Below are 19,871 nucleotides of genomic sequence, written 5' to 3' on the forward strand. Positions count from 1 at the left end.
GGAAATCTCATAATAATGTTGAGACTAGTCTATTGTGATGTGAAGGAAATTTGCAGTATGTCTCTCTGAAATGTGAAGTTTTTTTAATGCCTATGATTCTTTCTTAGTGGGACATTTTTAAAATGAAGCAAGCGTGAAAACTGTTATCTTGTCTCACCATAATTGTCTTTTTGTCTTCCAGTGTATTGAGGGAGAAAATACTTGGAGAGATTTGATGAAGACTGCTCTGGAAAACTTAATTGTACTATTGAAGGATGAGAATACTATTTCTCCATATGAAATGTGCAGTAGTGGCTTAGTTCAATCGTTGCTTACAGTTCTAAATAATGTGAGTTTATAGAACATAAGTCTCTGAAGAAAAACTTCCTGAAGAAAAAAAAAAAGTAGACACGACCCTTATTTTAAAAATCTGTTCCAAATGTGGCTTTTTCTGTCTTGATGAAAATGAGGCAGACTCGCTCCAGTTTGTGGCTTACTTGTTGAATATGTGCTGTCACAACAGATGGCTTTATTTTGAATAAACCATCAAAAAATCTTTAAATCAACACTGGTCAGTTCTAGTGGCTGATATCATTTAGATTTTCATGTACAGATTTTAAATGGGGAATTCAGTGAGACTGACTGAACAGATGTCTTTGCCAGTATGAAGAATGAATATATTGCTTTGTATTAGAAGTAACATGTACTTTTTCTTTTTGCCTCTTAGAATGTCGATTTAGATGTGAAACAAGACTGTAGTCAACTGGTAGAGCGAATTAATGTTTTCAAAACAGCATTCAGTGAAAATGAAGATGATGAAAGGTAAAAACAAAACCAAAAACCCCTTTTCGTCTGTGAAGCAGTATAGTATGTTTGAAATAATTTAAAGGCAAAGGAACTGCTCTTTCAATTTCAATTGATCTTTTTCTGAAATAGAAAATTGGTCTTAAAAGACAGCATGTACTATTGAATTGAAAATTTTACTGGATTACTTTTATCTCTTAGAGTCAACTCTACTAAATATACATCTGTTGACAAATATAGAGGTGACTTTTGTTCATCACTGTGCAGATTAATATTTTTCTTACTCTGCTGTAACCTTATGGCTAGAACAGATGATCAGTAGAAGATCAGTAGAAGTAGAGTGCCAGATATTTGCTACAGCTGGGTACTATTCTCTGAGATACTGTAGAATTTTTTTTCTCTATTGTGTGGTAACACTGTAACTGTTCACTTTCACAGTCGTCCTGCAGTTGCATTAATTCGGAAGTTAATAGCAGTGTTAGAATCTATCGAACGTCTACCTCTCCACTTGTATGATACACCAGGATCTACGTATAATCTTCAGGTAAATGTACTGGGATAACAATTTATCATACACACGACTGAATGTTATATGCAAATTTCAGTACAAGTTACACTCATTAAGTCTGTATGAAGCATATTCTTGCAAAAGCACATGAAATTAGGCAAATAACAACAACCTTTTTTGCATTTATTTCCTCTAACACTTAACCTAAATGTTTCGGTGTTCCTCTACTGTCACTTTTACACTGTGAAGTGAAAATAAGTTTTGATGGCAGAGATAATGTTTGTTCTTTCATATTACTGTATTGTTCTCTTTGTATGGGAATATGCCCCCTAGTAAATATCCTTACTGTTTGGACCAGCAGTTTGTAGAAGACAATTATGAGACATGCTTATTAGTGATGACTGGTGATGGGCTGTGATAGTTAAAAGGGTCCATTCTAGGCCTGTGTGCTCATTTGGTAATACAAGACACCTGCAGGATCAGCAGGTTCTTATAAAGGAAGGCTAAAGTATTTGGTTTTGTCCAGTTTCTGCGGAGTCTTCTTTTTTTCTGTCTGAAAGCACACTTCAGGATTTTGCAAGATGACAGTGAAGTGTGAATATTTCTGTTTCAATGTTAAATGATTAGAAAATAGTTGCAGAGAGTTGCAAAAACACTGCTGCTATTGAGTATTTTGAAAAAGCATTATCCGTTTTTATGTTATCGTATTTGCTAGTCTACAGGATTTAGAAATAAAAGCTATGAAAATACATGAAAAGTGAGAAAATACTGGCTTGTGTTAATTGACTTATAGACTGTCATATTAAAGAATTGTTTGATTAATTGAAAGAAGTGCAGTTCTAGGGAATTACTTTTTAAAGCATTTAATGAGAATATATTAATAGTTTGCTTAAGCTGCACAACAAAAATACTTGATACACCTCTAAAACTGTTGTTGTGAAATATTTTACTTTTCTTAAAATGATAAAACCTCAATAGAAAAGCTTATGTTAATATTTGGCTACTCTTTCAGATATTAACAAGGCGCTTGAGATTTCGTTTGGAACGTGCCTCAGGGGAGACTTCTTTAATAGATCGGACAGGTAGAATGCTGAAGATGGAGCCTTTGGCAACTGTTGAATCTCTAGAACAGTATCTCCTGAAAATGGTGAGCAACATACCACACACAGAGTTCACAAGGAACAGTTGCATTCTGCATCTCTAATATTTGATTTCTTCTCGTTCATATGTAGGTAGCAAAGCAATGGTACGACTTTGATAGGGCTTCATTTGTTTTTGTACGAAAACTACGTGAAGGCCAAACATTTGTGTTTAGGCATCAACATGATTTTGATGAAAATGGAATTATTTACTGGATTGGGACAAATGCAAAGTGAGTTTCTTCCAAGCTAAATCTTTTTAAGTCGGATGTGATAAACTGTGATCCATGGGGCAGGATGGGGAGAGACAATTCGTACTGAAATTAGGTATCTTCGGGAGATATCTTTGCTTTTACTGTTGATCATTGGAATTAAATTTCTTTTTGCTCTACTTAAATAATAGAAAATTATGAATCTCTGAAGCTGTGTTGAGAATTTGTATGCTTACCTAAGAAATGAAGGGGTGGGAAGGTTTGTGTCTTTGTTTTTGTTTGCCATGATTTTGTTTGGTGGCAGTGTGGTGGGGATTTTTGGTGGTGTGTTTGGTTTTTGTTTTGGGTTTGGTTTTATTTTTTTTGTTTTTTGTTTTTTTTTGTATGTGTGTGCTTTTATTTTTTTTAAACCACTGTAGTAAAATGGTGTTTGGAACACCTCTAAAGTTACCTAAGTATCTAAAATTAATTTTTTTTGTTTGTAATAAACTCATCTGTAATATGCAATTTACAGTGAATGTCAAATGTTAGTATTATTAATACCTGGGATTTTTACTGTAAGAAATAATTGAACAGTGTATTTCTCTTTTTACTATAGAACTGCATATGAATGGGTAAATCCAGCAGCCTATGGTTTAGTAGTGGTCACATCCTCAGAAGGAAGAAATCTGCCTTATGGCCGTTTAGAAGACATCCTAAGCCGTGACAGTTCAGCTCTCAATTGTCATACTAACGATGATAAGAATGCTTGGTTTGCCATAGATCTTGGCCTTTGGGTTATACCATCAGCTTACACATTACGCCATGCTCGAGGTTATGGACGATCTGCTCTCAGAAATTGGGTTTTCCAGGTGTCTAAGGATGGACAGAACTGGACTACTTTGTATACTCATGTTGATGACTGTAGTCTCAACGAACCAGGGTATGTCCGTGCATTATTTCACTTTTTATAAAATCAGCTCAATTAAAACCATACTTGACTGTAGACTAATTTAATGTGGACTAGAGGTGTAATAATGTGACTATATAAAGAAATAAATGGTAGGTGATCTGAATTATCATGGATGGGCTGGAAAATAAGTGATTCATAAGTTCTCTGTATGGCTCACATAATAGCATTTGTGCTTTGCCATCATTATAAATTCTAGTTTTGGTGGTGGTTTTTGTTGTTGTTTTTGAGAAGATGGTAACATTAGCACTCATCCAGAGTATGTCCATAGTGTTTATAGGTTTTATGTGTCTTGTATTCTTGGCAGTTTTCTGATTTTATCCATACATATTTTATGTGTCTTGTATTCTTGGCAGTTTTCTGATTTTATCCATACATAATCAGCATTATGGTTTTGTTTTTTTTTTTTGTCCCTCACCCATGCCCCCTTTCTCATAAATTTAAAGGTCTACAGCAACATGGCCTTTAGATCCTCCAAAAGATGAGAAACAAGGCTGGAGACATGTTAGAATAAAACAGATGGGAAAGAATGCCAGTGGGCAAACACACTACCTCTCCCTGTCTGGGTTTGAACTTTATGGCACTGTGAATGGAGTATGTGAAGATCAGCTGGGTAAGAAAAAGAATGTGTACATCCTATTTGTTCTCCTACAATACTGATAAACATACAATATAAAAATCAGTGTGAAAAAGGTTAATTTTTTGCAGTGGAACTTGCTTAGAAACTTAAGCTCAAAATTATTCCTCATTCAATACTTGTAAGTCTTTTCATTTCAATTTACATTTCTTGTAGGGAAAGCTGCTAAAGAAGCTGAAGCAAATTTGCGAAGGCAGCGACGCCTGGTCCGTTCTCAGGTGTTGAAATACATGGTTCCAGGAGCTCGTGTAATCAGAGGAATTGATTGGAAATGGAGAGATCAGGATGGAAGCCCACAGGGTGAAGGCACTGTTACAGGAGAATTGCATAACGGTGAGCACAAATTGCATGAATTTGTAAATGTTTGTAGCATGATCAGCTCATATGGAATGGGCAGCATTAAAATATTTTCTTTGTAGTGTCTTGAAGAAGTTGATAAAATTTTAAATCTTTTGGGGAGAAGGAACGCAAATACTGCAGCTGTGAAATTCCACTTTAATGCATGAAAATAAATTCTTGCTGTAAATGAAACTTTTGTGGAGCTTTGCTTAATTAAAATACTAAATTGTTATTTTGACATCTGTTACAAAGAAGAAAAAGTATAGGAAGGTGATGGATGCAAACTGATTAGATAAGCTTTGGGCCTGCTGAATCTGTAATTACCTCCTTCATTTCTTCTAACTTAGCATTTGCAATATTTTTCTTGACTTTGTTGTATCCTGTACCTTTCCTACCTCGCTAGCTTCATTGGGATCAAGTTGTTATATTTTTTAATTAAAAGCACAAAACTTAACTTACGGAGCAGAATAAAAACCTGCAACAGCCAGGGGAAGTCAGTGTTCAGGAAGCTAAGATATTGAGGAGGCTCCAGAAGAGGTGATGATCTTGTCAGCTGAACATGCTTTCCACCTTTTTCTCCCTCTCCCCCTATTGTGGGGTAAGACTTGCCTTGTTTCTGAAGCATCTTCAGCCACTCATAGGCTCCTTCTTTGCCAGGTTTTAAAATTTCTTCTAGTTTGTTGAGTTGTCAGCTCTCAAACATGGAGAAATGTCCAAAGTACAATGTCTTAAAATGTTTTGAAACTTTGAATTTCTATTAAGCAATTCAGTACAGCTTGTAGGGGATTCTTCTGTCATCTCTATGTTGTTCTTATCAGATGCAACAGTACCATAGCTACCTTCTTCTCACTTTGAAGATTTTAGGTATTATTGGTGAGTAGTATTCTACTAAATCAGTGGTTTCATACCTATTCCAGTACAACTTTCCTGCTAAGCATAGGTGAAATTGAGGTTCATTTATCAGATGGTGATGCCACAATGTGAAACATGTATCAGAAGACTCTTGTTCCTGCTGTAGTTTTCTTTCAAACAGAATTTTGAAAACAGTATCCCATTGCCTTTTTTGTTGTTTGTGCTGGTTTTGGCTGGGATAGCATTACTGTTCTTCTTAGTAGCTGTGATTTGGATTTGTGCTGGAAACAATGTTCATAATACAGGGATGTTTTCCTTATTGCTAAGCAGTGCTTACACAGAGTCAAGGTGTTGGTTTAGGGCTATAATGATGAAACACTAAGACTTCAAGTACATAATATGTATTAAAAAATTGTGCAGATTTAAAGCTGTTTGTAATTAATGCTTTAGGAAAAGGAGCAATACAAACCAAGAACAGTTATTTAGTATGCTTTTACAAAGTACACTGTTCAGATATTCGTAAAGGGGAAAAATAATACTGTTTAACTAGAGTATGGAACTTTTTTTTTCTGTTTGGTAAGAAAGGCAAATACATGGTAGAAAGGAAAAAAAAATCAGACTCCATTGACAATTTTACCCTTCAAAGGTTTAGTGACATAAAGCTACTCAGATATATAGTAGCTCATGAAGACACAAAAAAATCAGACAAGAATAACGTGATCTAAACCTGCTCATGTGGGGATGAGATGTCTACTTATCCTATCTGAAAACTTAATTTATTTTTAAATACTTTTCCTCCAGCGTGCTCTTTCTAAATAGAAAATTGCCCGTAGTCTTCTGTTTTGATCTAGAAGTGATGACTTTTGGATAGTTATAAGGTAAAAGTGCACCTCACAGTACTAAAAAGAATATTTTACTTCAAATTAACTCTCTTCTGTTTTATTAAAGAAAAATTTGTGTACATCTGGACCTGACATCTTGTTTAAATTTCTGTCTGAGGTTATGGAAGATGACTGAGCTTTAGGCATTTTATTTTTTAAAGAAAATGTGTATCAATCAAAATAATGACACCCAAGTTTTGTTACAGTTAACATATAATAAGAAATACTAGAAGGAACTTTTTTAGGTGACTCTCAGATTGCAGTACATACTCAGACAGGTTAAAATAGATTGGTTTGCCCCAATTTCTGTCCTAGTTAGCTAAATTTTGCATGTTACCCTCATTATTGCAGATTTATAACATTTAACTGTTAAAAAAATCCTGGTACTCTAAATAATAATTTAATAAAGCGATTGAAGAGTAGCATCTCTGAGTGCTGTTTTGGTCCCAGTATAAAGTTTCGCTGTATGAAACGTATTCTTTTTGCAACCCTGAAATCTTTCTTGAAGTAGTACTTACCTGCCTGCCATAAGACGTTTCCTATGAATAGGAAACGTTGAGTCTGTGAAAATTATTGAACTAAAACGTTGAGTATCAGTAAATTAATTCTTCCACTTTATAGGGCAAGAATAAGAAATACTGAACTCATCAGCTTCATAAAATGCCTTCTGTCAAGTAAATATGCTTATCTATAGGCATCCAACAAAGAAAAACATTATAGAATGTCCTCACAATAATTGTTTCTTGACACATATTAGTAAAGTTATGATATGTTGTAATATACATTTCTGTTATTAGAGCATCTATGAATAAAAGTTTGAGGTGTCCTATTAGGCCAGTTTCCTTCACAGAGTTCAGGTCACCTGGAAGGTGTTATATTGCCCTGTGATGTCAGATTACACTGTTTCCTTCCTGAAGGAAACTTTACTTTTGGCTGGATTCTGGGACCCTGAAGATAGAGGCTGATCATGCTTGCTGCCTCGATGTTAACAATATTTTAAAATACCAAATCATTTAGACTTTAATGCTTCCTTTTTAGTTGGCATTAAGGGTTATTTAGTGATTTAAATAATTCAGACATGCAGCCCTTATCAGAAGCTGATCCCACATTGTGGAGCTACTGTCTGACACGCTCCTGTCTGCTTTCTGCTGGATCTCACAAACTCCTGTCCCTTTCCAGGCTGGATTGATGTCACCTGGGATGCTGGTGGCTCTAACTCTTACCGTATGGGCGCAGAAGGAAAGTTTGACCTCAAGCTTGCACCAGGGTACGACCCTGATTCAGCGGCATCACCCAAACCTGTTTCATCCACTGTTTCAGGCACAACGCAGTCATGGAGCAGCTTGGTGAAAAACAACTGTCCAGACAAGACGACTGCTGCTGCAGGCTCCTCAAGTAGAAAAGGAAGCAGCAGTTCTGTGTGTAGCGTGGCCAGTAGCAGCGACATCAGCTTGGGTTCGACCAAAATGGAGCGGAGATCAGAAAGTGTAATGGAGCAAAATATAGTTTCAGGCACTGACGTCCATGAACCTATTGTTGTTCTGTCTTCTGCTGATAGCGTGCCTCAGGCTGACGTAGGGTCATCTTCCAGTGCGAGCACCAGCACCTTAACAGCGGACATGGGAAACGAAAATGCAGAGAGGAAGTTAGGTCCTGATAACTCAATACGTACTCCTGGGGAGTCCAGTGCTATATCTATGGGAATTGTTAGCGTAAGCTCTCCTGATGTGAGTTCAGTCTCTGAACTGACTAATAAAGAAGCGGCTTCCCAACGACCTCTGAGCTCTTCAGCAAGTAACAGACTCTCAGTCAGTTCTTTGCTGGCTGCCGGGGCACCGATGAGCTCCAGTGCAAGTGTTCCGAACTTATCATCTCGAGAAACTTCCAGCCTGGAGTCCTTTGTACGAAGAGTGGCAAACATAGCACGTACCAATGCCACAAACAACATGAATTTAAGCCGAAGTAGCAGTGATAACAATACTAATACTTTGGGAAGAAATGTCATGAGTACTGCAAGTAAGTAAGCTATATCTTAGTTAAAGCTTTTGTTGTTTCTTTGGCTTTCATTAGACTTAAAGAAGTTTGGATTCTGTTGGCCTGATAAACGAACTCAGAGCAGCCTTGACCTTGTGTGTACCTGTAGACTCGTGAAGAGCTCACAGAGTTCAGGTCACCTGGAAAGTGTTATATTGCCCTGTGATGTCAGGTTACACTGTGGCACCCATCAAATAGACACCAAATTCAAATTATTTTCTATTACATGTTTAGGAAGATGGTTTAGATTACAAAGCTGGAAGGCTAGCAACAGTAGGTAATGTTGGGATACTCTTACTTTCTGATCTGTGTAGATTTTGCATACTCACCTTGTATCTGCCGATTTCTGTTACTTTTCCATTTTCCTTGGGAAAGGCAGTTTGTGCATATTGTGAAGTGTCCGACCTTAAGAACTGAGAACACAGTAGAAAGAAAGAAGTAGACTGTAGCGTGATGGAATTTCAGTAGATTCCTGCATTCTGTCAGGCTGAATAACTTAATGTACTCTAATACTGTGTATGTTTTCATTAAGGCTTACATTTGGCAAACTGCTCAGACATATTAAGTGTCAGGAAGTTTATAGTTAACTATGATTTAAGTGGGCTGTGCATGCTTTTACATTTGCATTTTCTCAGATTATGTGTAAGACCAAGGTATTAGCAGGTAAATTGTAAAGCTGCTTGTTGTGAGCTAGCTCTTCCGAATTTTCAGCATGGTCCATTAGAATTGTTACTCAACCAGCCTTTTTAGGCATTTTGTTCCGCGATGGTGGTAACATTTTAACTGGAGAGCTGCATTTCATGAGATAGGCAAGTAAGGAAAAGTAAAATTACTCAAGCCAGAAAGAAACACATAGTTTCTTGTTCAGCTTTCATTCTTTTCTAGAACTTGTATACTTTCTTATTTAAAAATATGGTGTTTGCTTTTGTAATTTTTATTTTTTTTAACAATGAGTATTTTCTTGCGGAGATTTTTTTTTTATGTGTTCTTACATTTATCTTGTGATTCTGGGGGGATGGTAGGGGACTGTTTTCAGCCTGCATTAAAAATGTAAGTAAGATACTCAAAGGAAGATTTCTGGTAATTGATCTCATTTTAGGCATAGAGTCAGTGCCTCTGGTTCTGAAGTAGATTTGTGCTGGTGCAGAGAGAGAGAGCACCTTTGAAAAACGCAGTAAAGATACTTCAACAGCACATTTAACAGTTTTCATGACTGTTTGATATCATACAGTGCTAAAATTGGAAATAAGAAAATGGCACACTAAAAATTTGATTCCTACTTTAGAATTATCCCTCATGTAGGAGTTATTTTGTTTTATACAAATAGAAACTGTAAATGAGAGCTTGTGAGGCAAAAAGAGATCAGAGACTAAATTTGAGCAGGCTCACCGAAGTTATATTAGAGCATTGTAAAAAGCTTAGATTTTTTTAAAATTTATTTTTTGTTTGGCCTGTCCAAGTTTGAGAACAAGCAAAAAACAATGAACCAACAACAAAAAAAAAAAAGTCTGAAATTATCAACTCTGAAATCATGATTAGTGATGTAAGTCTTCCTGAGCTTGCTGTGGTGGTTGCATTTAAAAACATCAGTATTTGCCAGGAGTGAAGTGATGTCTGGGGAGGCCAAATTCAATTTGGTTTAGAGTTCAGAGCAAATGAAATGCTGGCACTTAATGGCTTTTTCTGTTTATTGTAACAGCAAAGAGTTGATTGTCATTAATTAGAAGGGAGTGGAAGATGTTAGTATTGAACGATTTATCTTCAAGTTCTTAAACAACGAAAGAAAAACCCTTTGAATTGGAAAATGTCCATGCTTTCCTAGAGCATAGGCTTATTGACAGCTTTAAGTTTAAACTTCACTCTCTCCTTCCTCACACATAGAAGTAATCTCAAACACTATGGCTGCTTCGGTCAACTTTGCTGTTTGGTTGTTTGTTTGTGTTTCTCTTTACAAGCTGTTACTTACATTCCTAAGGGGAAAAAAAACCACAAAGTATCTAACAGACAACAAAAATAGAAACAGTAAAATTTATTTTTTTCAAAAAGCTACCAAATGCACTTAGGAGAAGAATCCCAGTTGAGTTGTATTCTTCTTCAGGGGTAGTAACCTTTGCAAACCTCAATAATAATAGTCTGAAATTCAGAACTGAAACTAATTTTCTTCTAAGATAGCAGTGCCTCAGTTTACAGAAGCTGCAGTAACAAAAATGTTTACTTTAAAACTGTAAAACTTGCATTCAATAGATTTTAGAAAAGGTAGATTGAAAAACATAAGGTTTAAATTTAAGTAAAGATGGCCCCTCAAATTTGCACATGCAAATGTGGTTAACCTCCTGTGTTTGAAGATAAGCATGTGAGAAAATGTTCTGAAGATTGATATGCAAATGTGTAGTTACTATAACATGTACTCAGTTGTGTACCTGAAATTATTTCAATTGAGCTTACAGTGGATTTAGTCCTGTTTCAGTTAACTAAAATGTATTTTACTGTGTTTTAGTTGAATGTGCAGTAAAGGTAAATTTTTAATTGTTGCTTATTCTGAAAATTATTAATATAAGTCAACATAAGAAAGATAATAAGTCACATGTTTTGCAGAACTGCCAACTCAGGCTTGTTGCCCATCATTAACATATGTGCTAATAGTTATGTGAAAGATAAGTCAGAGCTGCTTTAAGAACTTTAGAAAAATGCCTAAAAAATCACAAGTTCCACACTTGTTATGTTCTGTTCTCAATTAATTTATATATAGTTAAACTGTTTTCCCTGTATGATTTTAATTATGTTGCACTTTAGAGGTTCAATTAAATTTTAGGCTTAAAGACAGACACAATATTGGAATAACAGATTTCTGAAATACTTCTCATATGTTGAAAATGAAATTATTTCAGATGTACAATGGGATTTGGGGATTTATTTAATAAAATTATTTGTTTTAAATGTATGTGAGGGAATATGCTCAGAAGTGGGCGTTTGCGTTGTAGGGTGCACGTTTGCATTGGGAAACCTTTCCCCTCTAGTCTGTTATTCTTTATTGTAAAATAAGCCATCTGATAATTTTTCAACCCCAAATATATTTTTCAACACAGGACTCATGCATGTAAATTGTGCTCTTCAAGTCATCAAATTATTTATTTTATCTTACCATATCTTTATCTATAGCTTCTCCTCTTATGGGTGCCCAAAGTTTCCCTAATCTGACTACAACTGGTACCACATCAACAGTGACCATGTCTACATCCAGTGTTACTAGCAGCAGCAATGTAGCTACAGCAACTACAGTTTTATCTGTTGGTCAGTCGCTTAGTAATACTCTAACTACTAGCCTAACATCAACATCTAGTGAGAGCGATACAGGTCAGGAGGCAGAATATTCTTTATATGGTAAGTTTCATTTTTAAATGAACATAAGCAGACTTCCCATTAATGATTTTTTCCCCTTTTCTCCCATTGTTATGATTTGCTCATGTAGTAGTTTATTTACTGAAAAGTATTTGAAAATAGAGCTGTTTGTATATTACTAGTTCTGTAAGGCAGTAAGTAAAATAATGTTAATGTAGCATTATTTCCTTATGTTTTCAAATCTTTATTTTCAGTATTTTCTGTCCCATATTATTATTTATGGTATAGTTTGTTTAGGCACTTAATCTTTTCCTTAATCAAATGAGTTTAGTATCTAATGTAGTTTGCATATGAACTTGTAATTAAAATAAAAATATTATTTCTCATGGTGTTGTGTAGGCATGCTACGGGCTCAGTGTGAGGTACCCCATGTTGCTCAGTGATTGAAAAGTCTCTGCCATTAGGCACATCATACGCTTAAAATAGTAGGTGAGGTTCCAGGTATCTCAGTACCATAATAGTAATTGCAAAACAAATTGGAAAGAACACAGAAATGAAAATTACTTAGAAGATGGAATGATATGATTCAAGGAACAAAATGCAGACCTATGTGGGCACTCTGTGAGAAACAGACTTTAGAACAGAATTTATTTGCAGGATATGAATACTGTGAAAGATGATTTGGTTAACTAGGTTGATAATATGGGGAAATTAAGTTAATGAAATGAAGTCAAGAAAAGTCTGGGCTAGATATGGCAAAATACTTCCTAATGTAAAGTTTTTTGGATTGTGAGATGTTCTACAAATAGAAGATTCTTGATTTGTTTAAAATTGGATTGGATTAAGGTTGCATTCTATTTTGTCATCTTTCCTATAGCCTATTGAAATTGCTTGAAAAACACCTGGTAATTTCAATGGATATTGGAATTGAGCTGCTTGGGGGTGGTCAATTAAAATACCTACATATGCCATCTCCATTATTCTTTTAATTTTTAAGTCTCATTTGGTATTTTGATTGGTTGACAAGTCTTAAAATATATCATAAACAGCTGGGCAAATAGAGTTACCTTCAAGTCTCTGTTGGTGCATTGGCAACAATTCAAAGGGTGTTTGGTTGGTATAGATAGTTTATATGCATATAGAAAAATGTAAAGATTCATCCCAGTCCACCCTGGATTGCTGTGAACTTCTGGTTTTGGGGGTTGTCTTTTAAGTCTTAGTCCAAAGGGGGTGAAATTGAACTTTATATTTGTCTTGAGCTTCTTGTTACAGAAATTAATTAGCAATTGAATCTTTAAAAATATCACTTTAAAATGTTTATTTTATATGCCCTTTACATTGTAATTTGAGGCCTAAGGCACACATTCTTAGTGGAAATTACATCACTAACCTATTTTTTAAGTTAATTAAGCATAGAGTCAGTATACATTTGTGTAGCATTTTTTGTGATCTTTTGAAATTTAACATAAGTGTAATTTTAAAATGTTTGATATAAGCAAATGAGAAACTGATCTGTCCTGCTGATAACTCTTAATTATACATATGTTGAGTGCTTTTTTAGTTATGCTATTGACTGGACTCCTGAACTTTTTGTCAGGTGTATGCTTTTATCATAGCTTTTAATCTTTTTATGCCATAAGCAATATTTTAGTTATCTCTTCTGCTTGTTTGTGAGATTTGTTTTTTCAGTGTTCCCAATGCTATTGTTCCTTAATTTTCCAAATTTTGCTTTAAAAGTTATTCTTGCCTTCTGTTCCGTATATAAATATATATATGTGTTATAGATTTTCTTGATAGCTGCCGAGCTAGTACTCTGTTGGCAGAGTTAGATGATGATGAGGATCTACCTGAACCTGATGAAGAAGATGATGAAAATGAAGATGATAACCAAGAAGATCAAGAATATGAGGAAGTTATGGTACAGTATATTTAGCATAGATTATATCTTTATTGAGTAACAGATGCATTAAAAATGCACAAGGTTGTGTTTTTGGTTTTTTTTTTTTTGGGTTTTTTTTTTTGTTTTTTTTTTGGGGGGGTTGTTTTGTTTGGTTTTTTGTTGTTGTTGTGTTTTGTTTTTTTTTTTACAATATCAGGTCCTAGCTATAATCTTTCTGTTAATTAAAACAGATGTGTTTAGATTGAGGACTACTAGTTTGGAGTGCCTATCCATTGAGACTCTAAATAAAATGCTAAAGTTAAAATTGTGTTGTACTTTTCAGGGGCTGCAAACTCAATACTACTTTATGAAGGCAGTTCATTGTCCCTTTTCCCCGTTCTTGCATATATTTTGAGTATTAAGAAAGCTGTTTTTCTCATGCATTCAAATGAGCACTAGATTGGTGATAGTAGCCTTTCTGTACAAATTTGATGGTACCACCTTCAACATTTATTCCAGAGAAAAGTGGTTTTGAATGCCAGCACACGCTGAGACCTTACAGGTCAGAATTAATACCTTAAAAACAGCCTGAGATATATATATATGTATATGTTTAAAAAAAAAAAAAAAAAAAGGAAAAGGCGAGGCAACACCCAGCAGGTTAGTCCATATAGGTCTTGCCTACGTTACTGTGACTTCTGGCTTTTCATTTGGTTTTTCTTTAGTGGTATGATAAATGCCTGGTCTTCTACCACTATTGAAGTGACCAGAATGGATATTGCAAGGTCCAAGAGGAAAAATATAAGATGATAATTTAATGTTTATTACATAAATGTGAATATTGCTTTATGGAATGATAGAAGATTCCTCTTGTAATTAATATGCACAACTTAAAATATTTAGCATTTTAACCTCCTGAGATTACGTTTTTAAGAGAAACTCAAGTATATTACTAAATATTTTATTATTTCACTTCTGCACAAAGATGCAAAGTTGGGAAAGGAAAAATCAGTGCTACTTAAATGAATCTACAATGCAAACAAGAAACTTATTTGTGGATTGTTGATCACTTTTCAGAAATTACATGATGTTACTGTTGTTGTTCGTGGGAAGAAGCAGAAATAGCTAAATTAGTCTTTGCAGAGAATTGGATCTGAAAGAGAAAATTTGGCTTTACTTGGTTGGGTTCCAGTCGTGTTCCCTCTGATACACAGGGTGTTTCAAAAAGATGGACACAGTTTCAAAGCAGTGTAGCTGATGGGGTTGCCATCGTGCCAGTGACTGAGGCTGGGGGCTGTTTGTGTGCTGGGAGAGGCATCTGGTGCTCATCACTTGAAACTCTGTGTCCCACCCTTTCCAGTGGTAAGAGTTTCATTCATGGGAGGTTCATGGTTGCAAAGATACAGTGACTTCAAATTGGGTCCATCTTTTTGAAACACCCTGTAGTGTGTAATTCTTGTCAATGAGGAGTTGAACAGATTAAAAGCTTGTTGTAGAAGAGGCGTAAGCAACTAATACTTGCTAAAGGTTATTGAAAATCAGATTTCTTCACCATAATAGTTTCAGTATTTGGGTGTTTGATTTAATCTCTGGATAAAATGTGTATACTTTATATAACAATATAAGTATATGCTTTCAAAAAAATACCTCTTGGTTTCAGTAAAGTTAATGTGTTAATTTTGACACCATTGATTTTATTCGCATCTTTGATACTCCAAAGTTTGTAGAATACACAAGATATGTACATTAAGTTTGCTGGTCTACACTACTCTGTATTTCCCTATGTTCTGGTGCTTTATGGAAAGTTTAATTCTTTCCCGAAACTGTAAATACACCTTCTGTAAGGTTACACATTTATGCTGATTTCTCTGTCTGTGGTTTTGATAGTTCTCTTGATTCTTGCTTGACCAGTTAAACAGAACTAATGCTGTTATGTGCCATTTTGATATTTTTTTATGTCAGTTTTAGTTTACATGACTGCTCTATTCCCTAAGTTTTAAGTTTTTTATTAAAAGATTCTTTGTAGCAGAATCTAAAAGCAACTCCTTTTTTTTTTTTTTTTTTTTAGGAAGAGGAGGAGTATGAAACCAAAGGTGGCCGCCGAAGAACATGGGATGATGATTATGTATTGAAACGGCAGTTTTCTGCTCTGGTTCCTGCTTTTGACCCAAGACCTGGTCGTACTAATGTTCAACAAACAACTGACCTAGAAATTCCTCCACCAGGTGTGCTGACAGGACATTTGTGATACTTGATCTGGCTTTAAGATGGAGACCCACTGTTCAAGGCCCATTGGGCTCTGGAGTTCCTGTCACCATTAACCAGTACAATATGCTTTTGTGGCTGTGTGGCTTTTCTCTGTTTGAATGAGAGTTTCATCTAACTCTGCAGCTCCAAGCATTATTGAGGGAAAAGTAAATTAAGCGCTATGTAAAATAAGCATACTCATGGAATTAACTGGGATTAGTGATATATTTCTTGCTATCTCTGGTTCAACCTGCAAGGAATAATCTGTGTGCTGAGCTACCCAGAGCAGCTTTGATTGGAGAGGGCTTGTTGAAACAGTCCAAAGCGGAGGCAAGGGAAACTACCACAGAAACTGAGCAGTCTGTATGACCACTAGCAAAGCACCCAGTCTTGTTCCTTAGTTCATTCTTGTTTATCAGGGCGAGTATAGTCAACGTTCATTACAGAAAGGAATGTGTAGCTTTATCTTATATGGAAACAAGCCATTGTTGATTTTGATGAACTGAAACAAGTTCCTACAACAAGAAGATAGTGTGTATGAAAATAATGCATGTGCTGTGATAGTATTAAAGGGGATGTTATCAAGACTTAAGGATCAATAGATAGTTCAAAAATTCTTGTTAGCTTTACTCACATATAGAGAAGTGTTGCAGTTACAGCCCTTAGATACAGTTCATAGTTACAACTCAGCATCATCTCTTTGGCATGTGTGCAGAAAATTTTCACATTTCCTTATTGAGCCACTTTATTGTGTTTAAGCCAATTTGTCATGCATTATAGATTTTGTATTAACAGCTTCTCAAATGTTTTTTCACGTGCAGGTACACCTCATGCAGAACTCTGGGAAGAGGTTGAGTGCATGCCTTCGCCACGTTTAGCGCTCACCTTGAAAGTTTCAGGTCTTGGAACAACTCGAGAAGTAGAGCTGCCCCTAACAAACTTTCGATCTACCATCTTTTACTATGTACAGAAGTTGTTACAGCTTTCCTGTAATGGCAATGTGAAATCTGACAAACTTAGACGTATCTGGGAGCCAACATACACGTAAGCTCACAAGTTTGTTATTCTGTGTAGAGAACACTGTGACTGATTAGGGAGCAGGTGTGAAACACTGTGAAGTTTTTCTTCTTACTCCATAGGAAGCAATGTTAGAATTAGTTTTTCTTGTGTTTATGGCAGGATGTTCTTACTTGTTTTAAAGCTAATGCTTTGAATACAAACCAAAAAAAGTCCTAACCTCTAATGCTCAACTGTGACTTGTTAACAATATTCCAAAAGTCAAGCAGTTGACAGGGAGAACATAATTTAGTCTGCTTAGGGATATGCTTGGAAGAATCCCATGGGGATGTAGTCCTATAGAGAGGTCAGGAGAGATGATTGATTTATTTTCAAGGATTACTTCTTCCAGGCTCAAGAACAATCCTTTGTAATATGTGGGAAGTCAGGCAGAGGCAGTAGGAGACCTGCATGGATGAAAAAGAAACTCTCAACAGAATTCAAAACATAAAAAAGGAAGCATTTAAGAGATGGAAGAAGGGTCAAGTGACCCAAGGGTAATATTGTCCCAGCATCTGTTACTGTCCCAGGATCTGTTGAGGAATGTGAAGAGCAAAGGTTAGGGAACTCTTTAAGAAACTGGACATACAAGTCCCTGAGACCCAAGGGGAAGCACCCACAAGAGCTGACCACTCCTTGGTTATCTTTGATAGGTCGTGGTGGTTGGGAGACATTTCTGAGGACTGTAAGAAAGTGTCATTCCTACCCCCGAGAATGGCAAGAAAGATCTAGGGAACAATAGGGAGGTCACTCTCTCTTTCATCTCTGGAAAAGCGGTGCAAATTTTCCTGGAAACCATTTTCAAACAGTGAAGGACAGGAAGGTGATTGGGAGTAGGTTGCATGGATTTAAGAAAAGGAAATAATTCTTAAGCAATCCGATAACCTAGCCCAGTGGTGAGGAGAAAGCAGCAGATGCTATTTTCTTTGACTTTATGAAGGCTTTCAACCCTTTCTCCCTCATTGACAAGCTAATAAAGTATGGACTAGATAGTGTCTGAAAACTGCCTGAACTGCTGGGCTCAGATGGTTGTGATCATTGGTATGAAGTCCAGCTGGAGGACAGTCATTAGTGGTGTACCCCAGAGGCTGATACTGGGTCCAGTACTGTTTAACATCTACATTAATGAACTGTATGATGGGACAGAGCTGACCCTCAGCAAGCTTGCAGACAGAACTGGGAGGAGTCGTCGTTGCACCAGATAGTTGTGCTGCCATTCTGAGAGATCTCATCAGGCTGGAAGAATAGAGAGACTGGAACTTCATGAAGTTCCACAAAGGCAAATGCAAAGTCTGGCTGCTGGCGAGAAATAGCTGCTGGTAGAGGCTGGGGGCCAAGTGGCTGGAAAGCAGCATGGCAGAGAAGGCTCTGAGGGTCCCGGTGGGCATAAAATTGAACACAAGCCAGCTCTGCAACCTGTGAGCAAAGAAAGTCCAGAGCATCCTGGGCTTCATTAGGAAGGCTGAGGGAGGGGATGTTCCCCCTCTGCTCAGCACTGGTGAGATACATCTGGAGTGGTCTGTCCAGTTCAGGGCTCCTCGATACAAGAGACGTGTGGACACTGGAGGGAGTCCAGCAAAGGGCCGTAAGGATGATTAGGGGGCTTAAAGTCATACAAAGAGAGTTTGAGAGGTCTGGGACTGTCTAGCCTGGAGAACAAAAGGTTTGTAGGATCTTACCAATGTATATGAATACCTGATTGGGGAAAGTAAGGAAGGCAGAGTGTAGACTCTTTGTTGTGACAAGTGAAAGGACAAGGAAGAAAATGGCTCAAACTGAAATATGGGAAATTCCATTTAAACATAACATTTGAGTCAGGAGCTTTGGACTAGGACTCCAGAGGTCCCTTCCAACCTCAACTGTTCTCTCTATCTTAATTTGACCTTACTTGCTTTGTAGTAATAGACAGAAATTATACAACTATATGATTGTGTTTATTTTCCATTTACTACACCAATGTAACTTCAGTCATACTAGGAAACTAACCTATATGAAAGCAAAAACGGCCATGATGTGGCTGCACATTTTTAAACTCCATATCTTAGATTTCATCAGTGCTTGTATATTACACCTATTTTCTAAGTTGTCTTATGTCAAAAATTGTGTGCTGTAACAAAAGTGTTTTCTAGTTGGAAAGCATGAGAAATAGTTGTAAGTATGTGTATCTCTTAAGTTAATACACAACAAACTACCCAAAATTTCAAAGAGCTAGTGTGTGTTTAGTGAAGAACCTAAAGTTGGTCTGGGAAATTTGCATGATGAAGTTTGTTTGATTATTCAAACCTCACTTAAGGAAACATAAATTAATACTTTGCAAGATAAATATTGGCATAATGAAAATTAAATATGAGTTTAAGAACTTTGCTGCATGAGGGTATCCCATATGTTCTGTGCAGCAAAGAGCAGCTGCTATTGCTGGTTTACATCATATTATAGAAATATAATTAATATCTAACAAGTCAGTGTATAACTTCAGAATTTAGAAGTTGTGTTATGAGAATGAAGTATTAACTTCTTGTTTTGATGTCTAGAATCATGTACAGAGAAATGAAGGATTCTGATAAAGAGAAAGAAAGTGGAAAAATGGTAAGACTTAGTTCTTTGCTTTTGTATATGTTTTCATGGATGTTTAAACAGAAGCAAAACAAATCTAATTGCAGTTTTCAAAATGCTACATTAAAAAAACTAACAGTTTTCAGTTACTTAAAGGATATGAGTGAGTACATCTGTAAATGCATGCTCCTTTAAAAAAGACAGTATGTAATGCATGTGAAATCTTGAAGACTTTACAACCAGGAAAAACCAACATTTGGTGGTTCCTGTTGTAGGGTTGCTGGTCAGTAGAGCATGTGGAGCAGTACCTTGGCACTGACGAATTACCAAAGAATGACTTGATAACCTACCTGCAGAAGAATGCAGACTCAGCTTTCCTGCGCCACTGGAAATTAACCGGCACTAATAAAAGTATTAGGAAAAACAGAAATTGTTCCCAGCTCATAGCTGCATACAAGGTATA

General features: G+C 36.2%; 1 protein-coding gene across 8 annotated transcripts in view; it reads left to right on the top strand.

Annotated features, from left to right (window-relative positions):
- HECTD1 (HECT domain E3 ubiquitin protein ligase 1) overlaps positions 1-19,871 on the top strand; it is a 64,835-nt gene that overhangs the window by 35,606 nt on the left and 9,358 nt on the right. For 4 of the 8 annotated variants that reach the window (XM_082059282.1, XM_082059284.1, XM_082059283.1 and 1 more), the window contains 15 exons: positions 182-328; positions 707-801; positions 1,222-1,327; positions 2,304-2,438; positions 2,524-2,663; positions 3,241-3,564; positions 4,038-4,204; positions 4,385-4,561; positions 7,480-8,316; positions 11,494-11,715; positions 13,458-13,591; positions 15,621-15,777; positions 16,621-16,843; positions 19,387-19,441; positions 19,684-19,866. In XM_082059282.1, the coding sequence (XP_081915408.1) occupies positions 182-328; positions 707-801; positions 1,222-1,327; positions 2,304-2,438; positions 2,524-2,663; positions 3,241-3,564; positions 4,038-4,204; positions 4,385-4,561; positions 7,480-8,316; positions 11,494-11,715; positions 13,458-13,591; positions 15,621-15,777; positions 16,621-16,843; positions 19,387-19,441; positions 19,684-19,866 (3,102 nt within the window). The remainder of the gene's footprint in view (positions 1-181; positions 329-706; positions 802-1,221; positions 1,328-2,303; positions 2,439-2,523; positions 2,664-3,240; positions 3,565-4,037; positions 4,205-4,384; positions 4,562-7,479; positions 8,317-11,493; positions 11,716-13,457; positions 13,592-15,620; positions 15,778-16,620; positions 16,844-19,386; positions 19,442-19,683; positions 19,867-19,871) is intronic. The other 4 variants (XM_082059286.1, XM_082059288.1, XM_082059287.1 and 1 more) reach the window with 3 other exon arrangements.

Source organism: Streptopelia decaocto (assembly GCF_964273445.1).
Source record: "Streptopelia decaocto genome assembly, chromosome: 7".
NCBI lineage: Eukaryota > Metazoa > Chordata > Aves > Columbiformes > Columbidae > Streptopelia > Streptopelia decaocto.